Below are 24,014 nucleotides of genomic sequence, written 5' to 3' on the forward strand. Positions count from 1 at the left end.
ATAATAGGATTTTTATAATTTGTAATATATTTTATGATAGGATTTTTATAATTTGTAATATATTTTATAATAGGATTTTTATAATTTGTAATATATTTTATAATAGGATTTTTATAATTTGTAATATATTTTATGATAGGATTTTTATAATTTGTAATATATTTTATAATAGGATTTTTATAATTTGTAATATATTTTATAATAGGATTTTTATAATTTGTAATATATTTTGTAATAGAATTTTTATAATTTGTAATATATTTTATAATAGGATTTTTATAATTTGTAATATATTTTATAATAGGATTTTTATAATTTGTAATATATTTTATAATAGGATTTTTATAATTTGTAATATATTTTATAATAGGATTTTTATAATTTGTAATATATTTTATAATAGAATTTTTATAATTTGTAATATATTTTATGATAGGATTTTTATAATTTGTAATATATTTTATGATAGGATTTTTATAATTTGTAATATATTTTATAATAGGATTTTTATAATTTGTAATATATTTTATAATAGAATTTTTATAATTTGTAATATATTTTATGATAGGATTTTTATAATTTGTAATATATTTTATAATAGGATTTTTATAATTTGTAATATATTTTATAATAGAATTTTTATAATTTGTAATATATTTTATGATAGGATTTTTATAATTTGTAATATATTTTATGATAGGATTTTTATAATTTGTAATATATTTTATAATAGGATTTTTATAATTTGTAATATATTTTATAATAGAATTTTTATAATTTGTAATATATTTTATGATAGGATTTTTATAATTTGTAATATATTTTATAATATACTAGCAGGCCGCCTGATGTTGCCCGATCATAAAATGCACATAAATATTAGAATCTAATTCATACAGAAATGGAGACATGTTGTCTACAAGTATTATGTTTTTTCTAGACAGTTGTCTTCTTGTAAGTAAAAAAATACTTGAGCTGAGATCGAAACCAAAACCTAAAGACAGCAAGTCAAGTATGATAACCATTAAACCAGTTGACATGACCTTTACAAATTGTTTTCAAAACATCTTATTCTGAACATAAAGAAGCTGTCATGTTTCGCGACCACGCATGTGCACTCCTGAAACAGTTGAAAACAGAAAAAATATCCAACGACCCACATGCACCAGTTTTTCAAGTTAGCAACCATTTTTTCAGGATGAAAACGGATTAAAAAGTTTTTCACGTCTGATTATCCTATACCAAATTGCAAGTCTGTAGATCAAAAATTCGTCCAGTATATAGGTTGATAAGTGTCCTCACATACACACACATAGATAAAAAGTTTCAAATCTAATAGGTCCTGCACTATCGGCCAAGCTTCAACCTCTGTCCCATCACCACAAAGTAGTATCTCTGTGCCTGTTTCAAATACTTTAACAGAATGTGCTTAGGTGAGCTCACAGTATTCGTTCCCACTCAACCTACATACTTCCAACCAACCCAATAAGCAATAAAATTCCACCTCTTCAATATAAGGGTCTCTAGATAGTGCAAAATTTTCTACTCTAGTAGTTTCTTTTCTCAGATTGTTGAACTTTAGAATTCCCTCTGTTTCCTGCTTCCCTGACTGCACTGCCATACAAAAATTTAAATGTAATGTGTTGCGAGGATTCATATTGAAGAGAGATGGCGACATATATAACTATGATGAGAGGGAGAGCGGTCATTTATACAGTTCTGTTCTGGGATGCTTGGGACTTCATATAGATACTGACTGGAGATGTATACAAGTTCTTAACACAGGAGTGGATACATAATCTTGTAAGGGTTATACAATGTTCATTATAGATAATGATAATAACAATTACCTTTTCTGTGTTGAAAGATGACACATGACAAGTTACAAAAACACCAAGATCATTCTTTATTCATTGGACCGATCGAATGCTGATGACGTCGGGAATTCACTTGTATCTACATGGTTTAATCTTCTACCATTCGCTTCCACTGACTGCCAACTGAAGGATTCAACTCTCTCTCTGACTGACTAGCAGACTGACTCTGAAATTCGAACCTATATGGAGAATCGTCCTTTGTCTATGACGTCAGAAGTGTATTTTTCAAATGTGACTAATTCACGTGGCTATGCATGTTTGTCCAAAACACACCTCTGCAAACAAAGAATCCTCTCCTAACCTATTTTTTAACCTAACCTATTTTTTAACAATATATTTTTAATTTGTATTGTTCATTCTTTTTAGCTGACATTTTTAATATTCAGTTTTGTAAAAGAATGAACAATCAATTCTTTTTACGATATAAACAATATCTAACTATTTATAATAGGATTTAACAATAAATCTTTTTAACATTCCGATTTCTGAACCTTGCTTAAAAGGTTTGCATCTCGGCTGATCCTAATCTCACTTTCACTTATCTAATGTTCTTCTTATTTACATGGAAAGGGACAGCCCTTTTTCCTGTAATAATGTTAACAAACATTTTGCTACTCAATTCCTCAAAATGCCTTGTTAGACATGATTCCAAATAGTACCGACTTATAATTAAGTGTCAATCTGTCTTGTTTGTGGTAAAAAAACAGTAAAATATAGTTTTTGTGTTTACATCGGATGAGCAAACATGAAAAGCAAATGGATAATTTTCACCTTATATATCCATATATCTATAAAAGTGAGAATGTATGTGTGTGAGGACACTTCTCAATCTATATACTCAACAAATTTTTTGGTCTACTGATTTGAAATTTGGTATATAATCTATTCAGACATGTGGAAAACTTTTTAATCGATTTTCATCCAGAAAAAATGGTTGCTAAGGGATCAAAATTGAAAACTTGGTACATTGGAGTGTTCGGATGTTTTTATATCTGTTTGTCAATTGTTTCATCAATGCACATGCATGAATGGATTGCATGACAGATTCATTATGTTAAGAATAAGCAGGTTTGAAAACATTATTTAAAGATTGTGTCAAGTTGGCCTAATAGTTATCATACTTAACTCACTGTCTTTACATTTTAATTTCGATCTCAGCTCGAGTATTTTTTTTTTTTACTTACAAGAAGTGAACTGTTTAGAAAAAACAAACATAATATTTACATGTATATCTCAGTTCCTTTCTGTTATTTTTACTTCATATTTTTTAAAGGAATTTAATGTCACATTTAATACCGGGCAACGCCGGGTACATCTGTTAGTATATATATATATATAAAATATATTTTAGTCATCGACATACAGACGTTTCGTTGTTTCACAACTCATCAGTGCCGCTAGACTAACACCTCTCACAAGCCGAGGATCGAACCTAGGACCGTCGTGATGACAGTCGGCAGTCCTACCCCTTGACTACGGAATCGGTGGCCGAAATTAACCTGTCCGAACGATTATTTAAATAAACATCCGTCCGCTACTTGTAGAGGGCTCAAACGTTTGTTTGTAAACAAATTGCGAGCTTCGCATTATTTCAGCTAAATTAAGTAGCGAGTAAGATAATTTACGAGAGTGCTCTACCAAAGAGGGGAGCTTTATAAAATATATTTTAGTCATCGACATACAGACATATATATATATATTTATGAAAATATGATATTCAGACTATGAATCTCATCTTGGATGTTATTCCCACAATGTTTTAGACGATTTAAACTTTTTTCAGATGCATCATAAAGAACACAGGAATTGTGATGTCTAACTCTAATCCCAACATTTATCCACATAAAATAATTTCTAATTTCTTCAGAATTTGCTTATTTTACAATAACCATAAGATGTTCTTTTTTTTTTACATGGGCATAACCACTTATCAAGGCCCAGAGACCACTCGAGGATAAGGGTTAAGAGTGTACAGTAGTCAATTGGACAATATAGTAATCGTTAGTAATGGAAATTTGGTAAATTTGTTAACAAGTGGACGACTCATCAGGAACTTGTATACATTGGACTTGAAGACAACCATATTGTAGTCAGCTGGAAAGCAGGATACAGAAGACATGTGTTAAGGTTTAAACGATGGGTATTTGTGTCAGAATTGTAACAGGACTGGTTTGCATAAAAATAAGAACTATCCATTGTGAAACAATTGTTATATAAAATGTTATGATCCGTTTGAAGCATTGTGGAAACTGAAATAAGAATTGGTAAAAAGACTTTAAGAAGCATTTTTTTCTTTTTAGAAAATTTTAAATACTGAATAAACAGACAAAATATCTTTGAAAAAAAAAAAAAAATTGCATCTTAACGTGGTTTCAAACACGTTTTTTTTTTTTATTCAAAATTTAAAAAAATAATTAAAAATGCTTCTAATTCTCATTACACTATTGTGACCACTAAAAAAGTAAAGAGATTTTATCCACATTACATTTACATCATGAATAATTTACTATACGAAATTAATAAGAAAAAAGTAAAGTTTAAACAAAAATCTGATTATTTTTAATAACATATTTGCATCTTAATGTTGTTTCAAAGATATTTTGTCTGTTTATTGAAAATTTTATAAATTATACATGTTTTATAAGGCTTTATCAATGCATATATTGAAAAGTAAATAAAACCAGTAATAACCTATGAAGAGGGAATTATATTTTTGTAGATAATGTTTTGGAGTGATATTCTATTTTAAGGTGAAACAAGATTTTTAACTTTAGTTTTTATTTTCTTTCTTCATATCTATTGTTTTTGTGAATTCAGTAAGAATTTTGCATTACCAAAACTGAAATGTATTTATTGCAGGAACAGTTAATTACAGCAACAAAAATAGACCAAACTTGGTTAAGCATATAGGAAATAAAATGTTATGGTCTATTATAAGCATGGGTGAAATATGAATTATGTATATTTTAGAAAACGATATCAATGGATATATTAACAATAGGAAAGAGTTTGAATGCCTTCTAGACACTATTCTCGAATATCCAAGGTTTCTTTGTATAGAGGTTTGTCAGGACAAATTGACATAAGGATACTGTGAGAGCCTTTCCTAGTCCCACACAAAAACACACATTCACATCTCAAGCTATATTACTTGTGCGCACACAAACATACGTGCGCACTGCGCACGTCCACACACGTACATATATTCACGTTCGCGTGTATACACACACACACTAACATACACACATGTACTCACATACGCGCACAAGGACAACGTCACTTCCCCTTTCAAAGGAAATCCACACATGCGCAAAAGACCACTGGAAACAAGTATAAAAGTAAGAGCAATAAGCAGCATCTTCCTTTTTTCGGACCAGCTCTCGAGCTGAGAGGTTTGGTGAACCAGCCGCCTCCCTTTCAGGAGGCACGTGCCCGTGCTTCATGCTACTCGCTACCATGTGGGGCAAAAAGCTAACAACCAGTACGTACACTTTATACGCTTTCTCTTTCCATGAACTGAATTGACATTCTCACTCTTTCTCTCTCTATATATATACAACTTTTCCCTGAGAATACCTTCGCGTAGCTGACTGCTAACATGGTGCGCAGTTTAACTGATGTCAACCCTCTATCTTTGTCTTTGTGTACACGCTGGACTATCATTCCAATTTCCACTACATTACTCACTCTTCCCATGCGCGAACAAACGATAGTGACCGTACGTACACCTTACACGTTTTCTATCTCCATGGCCTGGATTGGCTTTTTCTCATTCTCTCTCTATACTACAATAGACTTTCCTCCTCACCAGCTAACAGCGAGAGACGCACACCAAACTGAATTGACTTTCTTTCTCTCTCTCTACGACAATAAACTTTCCTTCTCACCAGTAAACAGCGAGAAATGAACACAGACATGAACACGTGTTGTACCCTTTTCTTTCATGTGTTTCTTCACGAAATAAATCCTAGTTCGTTTAAATCAAGTTAACGCGTTGTTCGTTCCTTCCTCAAAGCAATTCATTTTTCCTTTCTCAATTCAAACCATTTTTCACATTTTGTACGACTGGTAGATGTATAATATATCCACCAGTCCACTACAATACTTTTCCCTATAAACAAACACTGACTAAAATTCAAAGTCATATAGTATTGACGGTTCAAATAAGATCTCCTTGGTATAGTTAACCCACACGGGCTTTGAAAAGAATGGTGCATCTTCTCAGAGTGATGTTACTGCAAGTAACAGAACAAAACTGGATATCTCACTAGACTAGATGAATTCTTGTCCTGGAATCCAATAAGACTAAGATACCACAAGAAAGATATATTATAACATATTTAAATGGTCAATTGGGGAAAAGAAAATTATGTTCTTAACTTTACTAATTCAGTGTTTGAGAGATAAACGGGAATTTTAATGGAATATTCGAATATCTGTGCATCTCATAAAGAAATTATGTGTTAGTCCCAAGAAGTGACTCTTTGATTTCTGTGAACTTCAACTGAAATAGAATGAAACAAAAATAGTAAACAATGGGGGGGGGGGAAATATAACAAATCTTAAAAAGGGAATCCTAATTTTTCATGAACAATATTTCAAAGTAGTACCCATTATCAAGTTAGGACCCTGCATATATGATTTGTAAAAATAAATAGAATGCTTTAAATTCTTCAGACTACTGTTCTCATCTTGAGTGTTATTCTCACGTTTTGGCAAATGCAAACTTAAACTTTCTTCAAGTGTATCCTGTTGAATTTGTAAGTCTTCACAAGGACCCATAAAATAACAGATAAAGTACTAAATAAAATTCAGTTCTAAGTTCATTCTTCTGGAGGTTGAAGGTTCAATCCTAATGAGAACAGTAGCATAAATAATCCAGATAATAAAAATTATCCTTATATAAAAAATTCAGAAATATAAATAACATGCTTTTGTTGTTGAAATTTAATTATGAATAAGGAAAACTTAACCAAAATTTAATTATTTTAAATAAATTTAAAAAATTAACACATGTTAATTATAAACAAAAGAAAAATATAAGATAAAATATAAAAAAAATTATATTGAGTATCAAGTTTAGATAATATAAAAATTTAAAACATAAAATAATTTCTAATTTCTTCAGAATTTGCTCATTTTACAATAACCATAAGATGTTCTTTTTTTTTTTTACATGGGCATAACCACTTATCAAGGCCCAGAGACAACTCGAGGATAAGGTTAAGAGTGTACAGTAGTCAATTGGACAATATAGTAATCGTTAGTAATGGAAATTCGATAAATTTGTTAACAAGTGGACGACTCATCAAGAACTTGTATACGTTGGACTTGAAGACAACCATATTGTAGTCAGCTGGAAAGCAGGATACGGAAGACAATTCCACAGGCGTGCAGTTCTAAGAAAGAAGCTTTGTTCATGGAATCTATGTTTAGATTTAGGCACAGATGAAGAGTGGGGGAAATTATTGATAGTGTTTTCAGCTAGACGAGTGTTTCTTGTGAAAGTTTGGAGAGGGGGAATCATAGATTGAAGCTCAGTCGAACAGTTTCCATGAAAATAATGATAAAGCAGAGACAAACTCGCAACATCTCTTCTGTGAGATAGAGGTTGCAGCGAAGAGAAAAGGACATCTCCTACGAGACTACAAAGTCTATTTTGAACTATCAAGGCAGGGCAAGTCCTTTCTAGCAGCTCCTGCCCAGATGTGGCAACAGTATTCCATCTTTGGATGTATCTGGCTCTTATATAGATAGAGAATTGCATCAGCAGTGAGATATCTACTGGATCGATAGAAGGATCCAACCATTTTTCCAGTGGCCTTGGCAACAGATTTGATGTACATGTTCCATTTAAGATCAGGAGTAAAGGTCAAGCCCAGAAGCTTGTCAAAACTTGAGGCCTCCTGAAGACGAGAGCCATTCATTTCAATTGATGCCAGATGGGGATCAGAACTTTGATGATGTAAAGATAGAAGCTTGGTTTTAGATGCATTAAAAGTAACCAGCCACTCCTTTCCCCATTGTACCATGATCAGAGGAGAGAGAATCAGAGAGAACTTGGTCGTTTACTGTCGTAGATGTGCTACCATAGATGGTAGTGTCATCAGCATAAATATCTATGAATGATGTAAGGATGTGATTAGGAAGATCATTAATATAGATCAGGAAAAGAGTTGGGCCCAGGATGGACCCCTGAGGGACTCCAGCATTAATACTGTGAGCTTCTGATTTTTGTCCATCAACTACTACTTTTATGAACCTATCCGAGAGAAATGATTTAATAATTGAGAAGACATTTCCAGCTATACCATAGCTGGAGATCTTGTGAAGTAAACCTTTATGCTATACCCTATCAAAGGCCTTTGATATGTCAAGAGCAATTGCCCTAGAAAAGTTGCCTCCATCGAGAGATTCGCTAATCCTATGAGATATAACTGTAAGCATATCTGCTGTAGATCTAGCAGAACGGAAACAGATTGTGTGTCACTAAGAAGGTTATTTTTGCTGAGATGGTTGATTACTTCTCTATTTAATAGATTCCAGCAACTTACTCATGACTGTACTGAGAGAGGGATGAGCGATCACCTGAATTCTTAAATACAGGGCATACTGATGAGATTTTCCAGGGTGATGGGAAGCAATTCTCCTTAAGACAATGTTTAAACAGTTTTGTAAGTATGGGCGCTAGTTCTGATTGAAGTTTTTTGAGTACTATAATTGGAATACCATCAGGGCTGGTTGCTTTACTGGAATCAAGGTTTTTGATTAGCTTGGCAACATCACATACAGATATTTGTATATCACATAGCATGTTTTCTAATACAGGAGGAAATATTGGGGGTTGGCGGCCTTGGTCACAAAGGGTAGAATTAGCTGCAAAGTTCTTGGCAAAGACTTTGTCTTTGTCTTATGCTGACGAGATTACTTCAGGTTCATTGATGATAGTTGGGATAGAGCACACGCTTCTGTTCAGGATTCTGTTTGCTATTTGCCAAAACTGGTGGGAACCCAGCCTCTGCTCAGCTACTTTGGACTTGACGGACTGAGTATACAACTCTCTTGCATTCTTTATTACTTTCTTACAATGGTTGCTGGCAGTCCTAAAAGTGGCTTTAGTTTCCATACATCTATTACATTGGAAGCTGTAGAAAAAGTGATTTCTGTGCGCAATGGCAGCAGCACATTTTGAAGAGAGAACCATGGCTGGCTGTTAGGTTTTTGCTGGAACTTTTTCGAGGGTATGAAACGGTCTATACCTACAATTAACATTTTCGATGCTATGAATCGGTCTATGCCTATAATTAACCATTCTGTCATGTCTGATACTATAGAGGACACATCCTTTTCAAACATGGAACGCAGAGGTAGATCCGATATAAATGTACGGAAGCTATCCCAGTCAGCCATAGTGTATCGATATACTGTATGATGGAGAGGTACGTCTGAGGACTTATTACATTTCATTTTTATCTTAATTGATACAACAGAGTGGTCGGAAGATCCAAGAGGGGACAGAACAGAAACTGAACATAGTTCAGAGCAAGTTGTGAGAAAAAGATATAGGAGACTCGCATACTGGCCGTCATTGTCGGGCACAGGGGTGGTTCGTGAACAATCTGAGTGAGGTCATAAGCAATGGAGAAATCATGACAGAACCTCCCCTCATCATCGGTCTTGTTTGAGTGGGTCAGCCATTCCACATTGTGAACATCAAAACGTACATATGGAGACTTCAAAGTTGAACATATGTCTAATGAAGAGATATTTCCCAAAATATAGCAATACAGATCCCCCATCTGATTAGTGACAAGAGTAAAAACACAGTACATGTAAAATATAATGTATGTATGTGTGTGTATATATATATATATATATATATATATATATATATATATATATATATATATATACACACACACACACACACATATCACACACACATATATATATATATATACATACATGCACACACACTTTTCTCAATAACCAAGCATTGTTTTTTTTAATTTTCACAAACATTAATCATGGTGAAAGTAATTTTTTACCAGAACGAATTTTCCGGAATAACTCTGGTTGCCGCCTTAGGGAGCATTATAGAGATAACATTGCCCCCAAATTGTTCATCTGTTCATTTGTTTGCGCTTTTCTCAATAACCAATCCTAGAATTAAAAAAAAAAAAAAAATTGCACAAACATTAGTCATGGTGAAAGTAAATTTTTGCCAAAACGGATTTATTCACTCAGCTTTTTTTCCTTCAGTTTATGTCTATCCATTACATCTTTGCATTTAATAAATTTATATATTTTAATTTTCATTTAATTCTTTCTGCTTTGAACTTTCTTTTCAGGTCTTGACTACGTCTTTGCTCACTTCTGTGGTATTTTTATGACGAGTACAATCTACTTTGTTTGTTATGCGATTTATAAGCGCAACAAACCAAAGATTTACTCCAGTGTCATTTTACCAGGCCTTGCATCCGGCATCATGTGGGCTGCAGCAACAACATGCTTCTTTGTGGCAAATTCAGCTCTTTCTGAACCTATATCATTCCCCATCATAAACACAGGCCCTGCACTGATTGCTTCGTTTTGGGGTGTTGTAGTCTTTAAAGAAATTACGGTAAGTATTCAGCAATTTATTGTTTTTATATTTAGCCTCTTCTTAAATGAAGGATAACTTTTTATTTATGTATTGTGTTATGTTTGTAGTATGGACGTGCGTATGATGGCTATGTGCAAAGACTGAGCAATGTGTGAAATGACGTTACTGTAAGGAAAACAAAAAGACTATAAAAAGGAGAGAGAGAACATAAGAGGGATGATCATGCCAGAGACGTGGATGATGTTCGAGAGGTTATTCAGGAATGTACTCTGAAATAAATGTTGTTACAAAAAAAAAAAAAAAAAAAAAAAAAAAAGATGAGTTACTTTTCCTATGTTGCTTGCAACATACTCTGCTACAACTTGTTAATATGTTAAGGACAACGTTATGATTGGGAACAATGGCAATGGAAGAAAAAAAAGGAAAAGAATTTACATTATATTGAACAAGAAGAGATTAGGGACTTTTTTACAAGACACCTATTAAATGTGATTATACAGACAATGGATACCTTGCGAAAGAACGGAACACAAATAAACAAAATGAAAGATTTAAAACAAGATTTATTTTACAAAAGATTTGGGGAGGAATAAGATATGAAAAGAAATAAAGATGTTATGAATAGGATGCTTAATTGAACTGAGTGAATATATATATATAAGAAGCTTGTGAAAAAGAGAGGAGTTTGAATTTACAAATCTCTCCTTATCTTTTTCAGAAACCGAGTAATAAAGAAGATGGCTTTTCAAATGAAGACGTCTTAACTCTGCTTTTATTTTATTTTCTAAAAATGTAATCTAGATCTGCTTATTCTGTGAAAATTATTATGGCAATAAAATTTACAGGAGAATCAAAGAGTTTTTGTTAGAAAGAACAATGATATGAAAAGTCGCTAATGATCTATTTGAATTACACAATATACACTGCGATGTATTTCAAGATTTGACATTGAGGTCATTATTATTTCTTTTTTATATTTATAAATTATTAACTAGCCTGGGTGCCCAGCATTGCCCGGGTGTTTGCAGGTGTGTTGAGCTAAAAAAAAAAAAAAAAATTGGTAGTAGGCAAGCAGGCTTGAACCTGTACCGCAAAGGAGGAAAAGAAAGTGAAAAAAGAGGATAATTAAATGAGTTGTTAATTAACTTTTGTCTGGATGGAGGATATTGGCACAAGGACGAAAAAAAAAAAAAAAAGATAGATAGAGAGAGGTGGGATGGAACTTGAAAACGTAGGGTAATTAGTCTTCCTCGCTAACCATTAGGCCAAAGAGGTTAGTGAATTCAATGAGTTGATAATTGACTTAAGAATCATAGGAGTCGCCATGCATGTGCAGAAATGAACGTTGCTTTTAAACCTAACCGGGGGCTAGTTAAGCCTTCCGTTTTTTTGTCATTTGATTTATTTGTTTCCCCATGAAAGCAAATTAGGCACAAGGTCGTTTTTAATGTTGGGGAAAACCAGTTCCTCCAAAAAAGAAGGCATTCTGGCAATATCCAAATAAATAGTAATTGTGTCAGTATGAAGGGTTTCCCCTACATTGACTAAGGACCAATTACTTAAGTGAAACAAGCCGGGGACCAGGCAGTCGTTTGCGTTTGAATAGTTTCACTTTATTATACGAAAAAGCCAAACAAACAGCCGACACAATGGCACGGTGGGAATTTTGTTTAACTCGATCAAAAAAAAAAAAAAAAAAAAAGATAAAGACGATGTGCATTTGTGAGATATTATGATCTGGGAAGTATGCAAAAACTTCTCATGGAATCTAACCGACGCGAGAACTCCCACCCAAAAAGCCTTTTGTGAACATACATAAACGCTTGCACACGTTTTGTCCTTTATATAATAGATGTATGGAAATGCTCAATGTCATGTCAGACTTAACATATTTAGCGACAGCTTTATCATTAAAGTAAGAGAGCATCAGGATTCTGTATGGAGTCTGTTGTTTTTCATTTGTATTTTATAAGCATTGTCTAAGGAGTTTTGTATCGATTACATAGCAGATGATTTAGTACTTTGAACAATGGAAAGTTTACAAGTTAAAAACCTGGAAGAATGTTATGGAATGTGTGGTTATCTGAGAGTGAATATTACCAGAATAAATTACGATAAATATTTGTACTGTTGGAAGAGTTTGAGAAATGAAACCTGGCCAGTGAGGGTGGAGGACATGCGTTGTATGGAGAGAAATTAGAGGAGAATGATATGATTGATGTGTAATGCGAGTCTTAAAGACACCTGAAACCTTAAATCTGGACAGCAAAGAGAGATGTGTATAGAACAGGAGACTCTGTTAGTATTTTTTTTTTATTACATTTTTACCCCAAACAAGGCAAATTGCCACTTTGGTGTAGGGGGCTACTATCAGGGGCAACAACTACTCGGGTACTATGTAGGGATTTGAGCAGCAAGATGTCGGTTCACGTTACACTTGAACTTCCGCACGTCAGTACTGTTGGGGAAGCAGGGACATGGAATGGAATTCTAAAGTCTAGCGGTTCTGGGGAAGAAACGTTGTGGTATGACCATGTTCTTGTTTTAGTAGCTGTAAAAGCATACAACACCCACAATGATAGTCACATGTCAAGGAAAGATACCCAAGCAAATAGTCAGTAAAATGTTAGGATATCCGATACAAGTCATGGAACTTCTAAATGCAGACAACAGTGTTTTTAATGTCTGTTTGCACTGAAAGTATTTGGCAAGATAGAAAAACTAAATCAACCAAAGTATTTGCACTTCTCATAGACTGTTAAGTATTTGTAAATTTGTTTATACTTGACATTGTGTTTTGATCCTCATTAAAATTATTAATTAAAATAAAAGATTTTCAAAATGGAATAATAAACTAGTGGACCCTTTAGAAATGCCATGGTGCTTTCTGCATCAGTCTGTATAATTTGTAATAATAATATTCTTTTTGAAATAATAAACATATGTCAAATCATTACTGCAGGGTGGTCACTAGAAAAGCAAGAGATTTGAGGTCATAAATTTTGTTGTTTAAATTTTATTGAGTTTGATTTATTCACGTCTTTGAATTTAATATCCACACATGGAGTCAACAGAAAAGAACTTTCAAAGGTGATTATTCTTTGCAAAAGTGAAAATCCAGATTTGGAGACTGATAAAATATCAAGCTTTGTTTCTTATATATATTTTGTGGGGCAGAATGGAGATATTTGTCAAGATTGATGGTATGCTGTGGTTGAAGTCAGTTACACAAAGGCTTGCAAGCGAGTCTGCAGTGCCAAGTACAAGCGAATCTGTACCGATGTCGATGTGCAACGTTTGTGTTGATCGGGTTCCCTATGCATTGAGTTTTTCAATGAGCGTGTCGCAGATAACTCATTTTAAACTGGTGGGACCACTGATGGGCCTGCTCTAGCCGCGACTGATTGCTTGTTGAAAAAACCGCTGTATTTATACTCGTCCGGCGGATGCAGTTGTAGACACCGAAGCTTGCAGCACTGGTCGTCATTTTCATTTTTGATTTGTGTTTGTTTTTGTGTCTTTAAAGTGCTGTAAGAAATCGTCTGTTTGAGCTTTTTATTTGTGTGTTGTATCAATTTGAAGATGGGAAAGTTGTGAATATTATTCTAGTGAGAATTGCACTATTCAGAGTTCCATGGGATAATTATTTATGTTGTAGTACTTGTCGAAGGTCGTCAGCTATGGTTTTTGTGTTTTGAATTGGGAGCCTGTTTTGGTGAGCGATTTTTTTTTTGTTTTTTTTTGGTGGAAACCACAACATATATATATCCTTATGTGGATTAAGTAAAGATTAGATACCCCATAGCAGAAATGAATACTGGCAAACATTTCAAGTGACACCGGTTGTTCTACCTTGACATTGGCATTGGTTGTTTGTAAACACGTCAAATAGCAGACATGGTCGAATGTTCGCGAGCAAGATTTTTTAAAAATATATTTACAAAACCTTTTAAGATTTAAAAGAAAAAAATATATATTTACAAAACATGTTTTTTAATATTAAATATTTAAAAAACCTAAGTATTAAAAGAAAAAATACTTTAAAAAAAACTGTAAATTCTATTTACACAGAACTTTTTAAAGTAAGTAATAAAACAAACGTAAATTTAAACAAAATATATTTAAATAAATGGGTGTCTTTCTCAGTGCGTTTTTTTATATACATTTACAGAACTTTTTAATAAAACTAATAATATAAATTTTTATGATGTGCTCCAGCGTAATATAAACACCCCAACCTCCCTATGTTAAGAACGGGTTTCAGAATAAACACCGCCAACCCCAAAAGCCGTTCTTAACATAGGGTGGTTGGGGAGGGGAGTATTGCGGAAACCGTTCTTAATATGGGGTGGTTGGGGGTGTTTATACTACACTGGGGCAGGTCGTAAAATAATAACAAATAAATAAATAAATAAATAAACCGACGTTATAACTGAGAATTTCGGATGATGTCAATTAAAAATACATAATTAAAAAAAAGAATTCAATAAAATTATTATAACCAAACTTTAATGGCAGAAACAAATATAAAATAACTTACTTGTTGGATTTTTGCAACCAAGATTAATTTTTATGTACAGTGTGTGTGTGTGTGTGTGTTTTTAAAATCTTTCTTTGTGCGTTTGTAATACAATTATTTAAAGTGCAATGTATGTAGGTGGTCAGTGAAAGAGAAATCCTTCTAGACCGAGGCAATTTTTTTGCATAATAAAATCACAAGTATAAGAAACAAGTATAAGCAATCGATATTTAAAAAAAAAATTTTTTTTATTCACATATCTTTTAGAACTTTTATTTTTATAAAGATGAAGTGTAATATCACAAGATCCACATCTTTTTATAATTTTCATTTAAAAAAAAAAAAAAAAATAATGATAATAGGGGTCAAAGTTAATAAAAAAATTGACCTCTGCGGTCTCTACCAAATTACTCAGACAATTTCTGGTCTAAACATTTGAAATTTTACTTAAAGGGTATTCAGAGATATGGCAAGCTTTTTAAGCGGTTTGGGTGGAAAATTTTTAGTTACCAATATATAAATGTATGTATGTATGTATGTTTGCATGTCTGCCTAAAACTTTTGACAGAGGCGACGGATTTTCACAAAATCAGTATCGTTGAAGTTCGCCCTTTCAGACAACAAATACCGAAAAATTGGCTAAAAATATTGATATCTTCACTTTCCACTGGGCACTTTTCTACGGGGGGGGGGGGGGGGGTCGCTTTTATCGCCGATATTTTTTAAAGTCATCCTCTTTTTTTCGATTGTCTAGCCTTAATTTAAACCTACATCACTTCTGGTTTGGTGGTGGTCGTAACAGCAAAGACGTCAGGTTTTTTTCCCATTATTTTCCTCCTTCGCGGTACGGTTTTGAGCCTGCCTTCCTACTACCACTTTTCTTTTTTTTTTGCTAAACATACACATCCAAACACCCGGGCAACGCTGGACTGAAATGCTAGTATATCTAGAAAAGTGGACGTGTCTGTGTACATTTTCCTACACAATAACTGTCAATTTTCATACTCGAAATTTGATATACAGGGTACTGAGATTTGGGAAAATCTTTGTAATCCGTTTTCGTCCAGAAATTTGGCAGTTAAGGGGTTAAAGTTCAATGATTTGACCTTAAAACTCTACCAAACTCCTCCGACAATTTTAGGTCTAAATACTTGAAATTTTAGATATGGGTTCCTTGAACATGGATCTAACTTAACTTGATTTGAGCCCAAAACAATAACTGTTAAGAGGTCATAATAGGGGTCACAGTTTAAAAAATTGACCGCTTTCTTTTTTTCGCTCAACATACACCTCCAAACACCCGAGCAACGTCGGGCTGAAATGCTAGTCTATATATAAAAGTGTCTGTGTGTGTGTGTGTACACATTTCCCTATGCAATAACTGTCAATTTAAAGTCTACAGACTCGAAATTTGATATACAGGGTACTGAGATTTGGGAAAATCTTTGGGATCGGCTTTCAGCCAGAAATTTGGCTGTTAAGGGGTTAAAGTTCAACGATTTGACCTTTAAGAACTCTACCAAACTCCTGACAATTTTGGGTCTAAACACTTGAAATTTTATATATAGGTTCCTTGGATATGGATCTAACTTAACTTGATTTGAGGCCAATTAATAGGGATTAAAGTTTAAAAAATTGACTGCTTTCTTTTTTTTCTTTTTTTTTTTTTTTTGCTCAACATACACCTCCAAACACCTGAGCAACGTCGGGCTGAAATGCTAATATTAAAATGTTTTGGAAATATTTTTTCTTTTAAATCTTAAAAAGTTTTGTAAATATATTTTTAAAAATATCTTGCTCGCGAACATTTGACCATGTCTGCTATTTGACATGTTTACAAACAACCAACGCCAATGTCAAGGTCGAACAACCGGTGTCACTTGAAATGTTTGCCAGTATTTGTCTCCTGCTACTGCTGCAGTATATGTAGCATATGATGTGTATGTTTCTGTGATCTGTGTATATTCATCGTTATGTACACGTGTTTATATCAATTGTTCATATAATTAAAAGGTGGCATGCTGACTTTAAACACATGATACTGAATGCCCAAGTTGCCCAAATTCAGCAGTTATCCCCCGCCCACAAAAAAACATTAAAACAATCTACAAACTCGATTTCCATTAAAAAAAAAAAAATTTCAATGAATTTTATGTGATAATTATAGCCTCAAATTTTCTTTTCAGGGGAGGACAAACTTGTCGATTCTGATGTTTGCTTTTAGTATGACCATTACCACTGGTGTGTTGGCTGGCCTCTCCAAATCATCTTCATAGATCCAGACCATCAGTCATGCATTCCTTTGGACACACCCCTTGAACAGTGTCGTACGGCCATCAAATTTGAAGATTTCATTAAACACATGGACAACATTTCCTATGCCCACTATTATTTCCAAGAATATAAAGACATTTGCATGGAAAAAAAAGTATCTTTACCGAAAATATCAGGGTTCTCAAATTCATCTTATCAATGTGATATTTCAATGTTTCTTCCTATAAAAGAGAAATATTGATCTATTAAAAAACACATATTCTAAAAGTGGTCACACATGTATGACATCTTTTCACACATGTATAATATTTGTTATTCAATTCTTTTAAAAATAATATCCAAATTGATTGAAGACTAAATTCTCAGACTATAAAAGTTTTTTGTCCTAAAACTCGAGAATGTTCTATGATATAAACTTCTAGAATGTTCATAAAAACTTCTAGAACGTTCTATCATATAAAAGTCATTATTTAAACATGCAAGGCAGAATGCTTTGTAACTTTGCATGCAGTTGATCGACAATTTTTCCAATGCATCCAACTCAAGACCGTTCATGTAAAACACACAGAAAAGCAATAATTCACTGTTAAAGTGAACAAAACGTGTAATGATTTTGTATTCAATATTTAAACGGGGTTTCTATTCGCAATTTAATGTAAAATTATTGACTACTTATTTAAGCCAATTGTGATTGTGATAAATTTTTAGTTACAGATACATAATCTCCATTATAATAAGATATAGAAAACTGAACTCCGTTTTAATAATTGAACAAATACTTTTTTTTTTTTAAATAACCTTTTATATAATTTGTAAATTTGATGCTTAATCAGAAAATCTTTAGAAAATTGATTTACAAATATTTTAGTGGGTCCATAAAAAAATCTTTTTAAAAAAATTATTTACCATTATTTTATTTTAGGGAGTTCAATCAGAAAATCTTTTTAAAAATTTATTTGAAATATTTTATAGGTTCAATCAGAAAATCTTTTTAAAAATTTATTTGCAAATATTTTATAGGTTCAATCAGAAAATCTTTTTAAAAAAATTGATTTGCAAATATTTTATAGGTTCAATCAGAAAATCTTTTAAAAAATTTATTTGCAAATATTTTATAGGTTCAATCAGAAAATCTTTTTAAAAATTTATTTGCAAATATTTTATAGGTTCAATCAGAAAATCTTTTTAAAAATTTATTTGAAATATTTTATAGGTTCAATCAGAAAATCTTTTTAAAAATTTATTTGCAAATATTTTATAGGTTCAATCAGAAAATCTTTTAAAAAATTTATTTGCAAATATTTTATAGGTTCAATCAGAAATTTTAAAAAAAATTTATTTGCAAACATTTTAGTGGATCAATCAGAAAATATTTTAAAAGATTTTTTTGATTTACAAATACTTTAGGGATTCAAAGGTCACTTTGTATATGACTGCTGAAAACGATTTACCTACTTAAAATATTTTCTGGATTTAAAAAGAAAATTTTTTATATTAAAATAAGGAATTGTAAAACAATGATGAATAATGTTGATATTTATACAACAATTCTATGAAAACAATTCTATGATTGGGTGCATGTAATGTTTATCTGTGATAATCCCTGTATTTTCTTTTGTGTGTTTGGAAAAATGTGTGATAACAATTATTGGACATTCCTTGTTGAATTATTCTATGCATCGAATCACTTGTTATTCTTCATAAAGCACTAATAAATCTGTAATAGTTGGATTGTTCGGTCTGCTGTTGCCATCTTTATTATTATTCCCACCATGTTTCAGCCAATGTAACCCTGACCTTCTTCAGATGCATATCTTAACAATGTTTTTTTTTTTTTGGTGAATGATGGACAGAATGTTTTTGTCTGTTTTTCTACAAACCTTAGTCGTTAGAATTCAAAATATGTGATGTGTTTATGAAATGCAAAGAACGCTAAGCTATTTTCATTTTCATGCTAATTCAGGTCTGCATTGATTTAATGTTTCTCAATTTTTGAAAGTCGGAGGTTACATCGGACAAAACGCTGTGATAATAACAACCAAGATGAGAACAGTAGTCCGAACAATTCAAATAATGCATATTATCAATCCTCATCTCAAAAATTGCTCAAATTCTTTGACAATTCTGTTGAATGTTTTGTCGTAATCATTACCAATTCCAATTTTATTTGTATTATTTCAGTTCTCTGAACTACTGTTCTTGTCTTGATTATTATTTTCACAACGTTTCAGTTGATGTAACCTTTGACCTTCTTCACGTGTATCTTGTCGAACTCAGGAATCTGCATAAAATTTTAAATGAACCCTTTAATTCATGAAGATAGCATGCTCTTATGTCCTCAACCATGACTGTGTAGAAGTCCTAAGTAATTCATAATTGTATTTTCAATGTCGCCTGCATTGAGGATTGAACCTTCAACCTTCAGAAGAGTTAACTTTACAAGTAAAACGTGAAAATGACACTAAAGATGAAAACAGTAGTTCAAAGAATTGGAATAATACGAATAATCAATTCTCATCTCAAAAATTCAGAAATGAAAGGCAATTTTATTGTTATTTCCATTTAAAATTGTTTAAATCTTTTTTTAAGAATGGCAGATACAAGATAAAGCCTTAAGCTGTTCTGTTTCACTTCAATCTGCACATAATCATGTTAGGAAAGAAAAATACAAGTGTGGAGGCTTTATGAAAGAATTTTAATAAGATGTTTTATATAATGTTTGTAAACCTCAAATCTTTGGTTTTTTTAAATGTAGTATATGTTTTGATACTGCACTTATGTTTTATCTTTTCAGTCATTGAAGAAGAAATACTTCTAGATTGAAACAGTTGTTTATCTTTTTCCTAATCCAGAGTGCCCCTTTTTTGCAGAGCTGATTATATCACAGTGGCATGAGAAATTTTGTATAGTGATGAATACCTAATACAAAATTTCTCCATGAAACCAAAGGTACCAAGAAATTAACGAATTATCGTATTGAGGATCTAGACGCTCCCCCACATTAAAAACCGATCTTGTGTCTAATTGGGTTGTCATAGAAAAACAAATAAATTCCACAAAACAAAAATAAGGCCTCGCATGTCGGAAGAAAGAGATGATTATATTATCGAACTTTTTCTTTTCTGGGACATACTTTCATAACTTAGTCCCTACATAAATTAAAGTCTATAACTTGTCTATTTCTGAGGGTGTTGGTGGCTAAGTGGTTAATAACAATGACTGAAAAACTGGTTGTGCCAGGTTCGAATCCTGTTTATTCCACAAAAAACTTTCATCAAACCAACACTTGACCGTGTGTCTAACCTGGAGAGGAGATGAATAAAATAACTTGTTCTCTTCCGCTGCAAATTTTCCTTTTTATCTTGTTACTCCTCTTTGACATGCCACGACTGCAACTTATATTTTAACGGTCATGGGTAAAACACATGCTGCGTATGCAATGTTATGTTTATTTTTAACTTTATCATAATATATCCATGGACCTTTTCAATCATCAGTCACACTTTTTTTTAAAACAAAATAATGTAACATCTTTTTCTAATGTATGAAGTTATCTCGTCAGATTTTTTATATTAGACCCAAAGAGCAATAGATCTGACAAATCGATATTTGATTCTGTCTAGCAATTTCTTTCTTTTTTTTTTTTTTTTTTTTCACTAAAAATATGTAATTCACTATGTTTTTTTTCTGAAAAAAGATTTTCCAGCAAAAAAGATTATTACAACAAAAACAATTTGAAATAATACTGTAAATTTAAAAATTACAGGAAGATAATTACTATTTTAGTAAAAGTTAGTGAGTTATCTCCCTTAGATTTGAAAATCTTTTTGCGATTTCCACATTATTAATAAAAAAAATTGTATTTAAATTAAACTGACAATAGTGAATCTTGGGTTACATCATGTAGGTACATTTAGGATATATATATATATATATATTTAGAGGAAACATCATTTAATCTAAATACCAAAAAACAAGAAATGGGCAGATGAAAATAAAATTTTTTTTTTTTTTCCTTAAGGCCTTATCGTCTGACCCTCTAAGAGGAGACGTCAGAATGATAGATTAAAAACTAAGAAAAACGAATGAGGGAAGTGGGGAATTTTGGTTGCAGTTGGAAGAACAGTGAGAGAAAAAAAAAAAAAAAAAAATTAAAATTCTCACTGTTCAGGTGGTTTTAAATCAATGAATATCTCCAACTGATGTCTAAGAATCTTTTGTCTACACAGGCTAGGTCGAGAGTTGTTAATAACTAACGCCTCAATGATATTGAGGTGATAGTTCGACCTAGCACTGTATAAAACAGAAAACCACCCATCGGAATATTGATCGGCACACCTATTTATACTCAACAAGTGATCGCCAATGGCAGACTCATGAGCCTGGGAGTGCCCGGATGCTCTCAAAACCTGGTGTAGTCGAATATCCCGAGGGATATCTTGGGATATTCTCATTTCTAATCTTTGGGACGTTTTGCCAACGTAGTCAGCTCCACACTGACAGACGAATTTATAAACAACAGAGTTCTTTTGAATGGTTGGCAAAACATCTTTACGAAAAGAAGAGAAAAAGGTTCGAGTTGTGTAAACTACTCGAAGCATAGTAGCTGGAAAACACCGTTGAGTAACAGAAGAAATCCTTTTAACAATATGTAGGCCATCAGGACCCAACCATGGTAATTTTAAATAAATGGGACACCGTGATGGACCAATATGTTTACCGCTATTAAATGTAGTAATTTTACGTTCAATAGTAGATTTTATTATATTAATGGGATATCCATTATTAAGAAAAATATTTATGATTTCACCAAGTTCCGTATCAAGACGGTTTGGTGAACAAATCATAAGTGCACGATGCGTAAGAGCGCTAATGAGGTTTATTTTTCTAGACATAGGGGCAAAAGAAAACCAATTAAGATAGAGCCCTGTAAATGTAGGTTTTCTATAAACAGAGGTCTCAAACGTAGTACCAACTTTAGAAACACGAACGTCGAGGAATGGGAGAGAGTTACAGTCTTCAACCTCCATAGTAAATTGTAAAGAAATACAGATAGCAGCCATAAAGGGAACAGTGTCTATTCTTAAAAGAGCCCTCGGATATAAATTTAAACTGTAATAGAATCAAGCGTTAGCCCCAGTAAGTAGCCTCTTGATCTGTTCAAACTAACAAAAGTAAAATTTAGAAATACAAGAAATTTTGCATGGTGATGAAACGTGATATTTTCTTATTAGGCTACGAAACCAAAGGTATCAGTTACTTATCGATTTGTGTATAGTATAATTTGACTATATATATATATATATATATATATATATATATATATTAGTCAACTGAAAGGAAATTGATCAATTTGTATGTCACATCTGCTTCAAGATGTGCAAATCTGTGACGGCATGGACAAGATGGGGAGAACTCAATGTGCCGGTGATCATCTGGAAAGATGCAATCATTATCATATATATATATATATATATACACACACACACACTGTGTGTGTTTTTGTGGGTGCAGAATTTTTAAATTGCTTATATATATATATATATATATATATATATATGTGATATGAATAAAATCACATAGTAGGAAAAAATATAGATTCATCCATCTTAAAAAAGTTGTTTTTCCCATATTTTTAATCCATAAAAAAATAAACAACAAATCAGAGACAAAACTTACTTTATTTAATAACAGTACTTTCTGTATTCATGGAACGTACCATATCACATGGAAAATTAAATTCAATATATACAAAATTGATTTAAAATTATTTCTATATTATATAAAAACACAGGCACATTGGTACTTTGTTGTTCCTCTCACAGCTTTTATGATAGCCTCAGTTATTTGTTGCGTAGATATGATGGCAAACAATATTTGCTTTCAGTTTTTTTCGACATTTATTAACAATTCCACTTCACAATTAGATGATTTTCATTGACTAGTTTTGTTATCTTTTTTTTTTTTTAAATTTCTACATCAACCTGTCTTATTAGATATAATTATGGACTAGTTTCATTTATTTATGTATTTTTTAAAAATTTCTTTCTTTCATCTAGAAATAGGTGAAATTGTAGAATAAATTAGACTCAAGCTTTGTTAGGGCAACTAATCTAATAGAATGAAAACTCTAAAATAAGACCAGTTCTTCTCTGCATATTCCAGCATTGTCCCCAGACATCTTGGGTTTCTCTATATCACTGCACTCAAGCAATGTCAATGGAGAAATGTGGTTGGAGATTGTGCAACCTTTCTTTTAATATATACTTTGTTGTGCAGGAATCCTGTCAGATATTATCCATTGTCTTTTGAAATAAGAGGGTTTTTTAATAATATTGAAAATTATGATAAACACTCGGAATGATATAAAGATTGAGTATTCGATATTCACTTCATCATTTTGGCTGTTGGCAATATTTTTTTCTCTGCACAAATGACAGCCATGTTTGCATTGTGAAAAACAAAGATTAAAGAAAACAGTTGGTTACCAATATAACATGCACTTTTATTTACAGTTGGTTACCAATATTTTTTTTATTTATTTATTTTTTTTATTACATTTCCACCCCAAACAAGGCGCATTGCCACTCAGGTGTAGGGGGCTACTATCAGGGTCAGCAACTACGGGGGCCCCATGTAGGGATTTGGGCAGCAAGATGTCGGTTCACGTTGCACTTGAACTTCTGCATGTCAGTACAGTTAGGGAAGCATGATCCTGGAATGGAATTCCAGAGTCTAG

General features: G+C 32.3%; 1 protein-coding gene across 1 annotated transcript in view; it reads left to right on the forward strand.

The window, feature by feature from the left end:
• Positions 1-19,008, forward strand: part of LOC145260331 (transmembrane protein 144-like) — a 72,584-nt gene extending 53,576 nt beyond the window's left edge. The window contains exons 10-12 of the mRNA XM_080118247.1: positions 10,229-10,500; positions 17,188-18,247; positions 18,394-19,008. Coding sequence (XP_079974373.1) covers positions 10,229-10,500; positions 17,188-17,277 — 362 coding nt within the window. The 3' untranslated portion in view covers positions 17,278-18,247; positions 18,394-19,008. The remainder of the gene's footprint in view (positions 1-10,228; positions 10,501-17,187; positions 18,248-18,393) is intronic.
• The last annotated feature ends 5,006 nt before the right edge of the window (positions 19,009-24,014 follow it).

This window comes from Euprymna scolopes, chromosome 3 (genome assembly GCF_053919585.1).
Source record: "Euprymna scolopes isolate OS-2025 chromosome 3, ASM5391958v1, whole genome shotgun sequence".
In the NCBI taxonomy this organism is placed as follows: Eukaryota; Metazoa; Mollusca; class Cephalopoda; order Sepiida; family Sepiolidae; genus Euprymna; species Euprymna scolopes.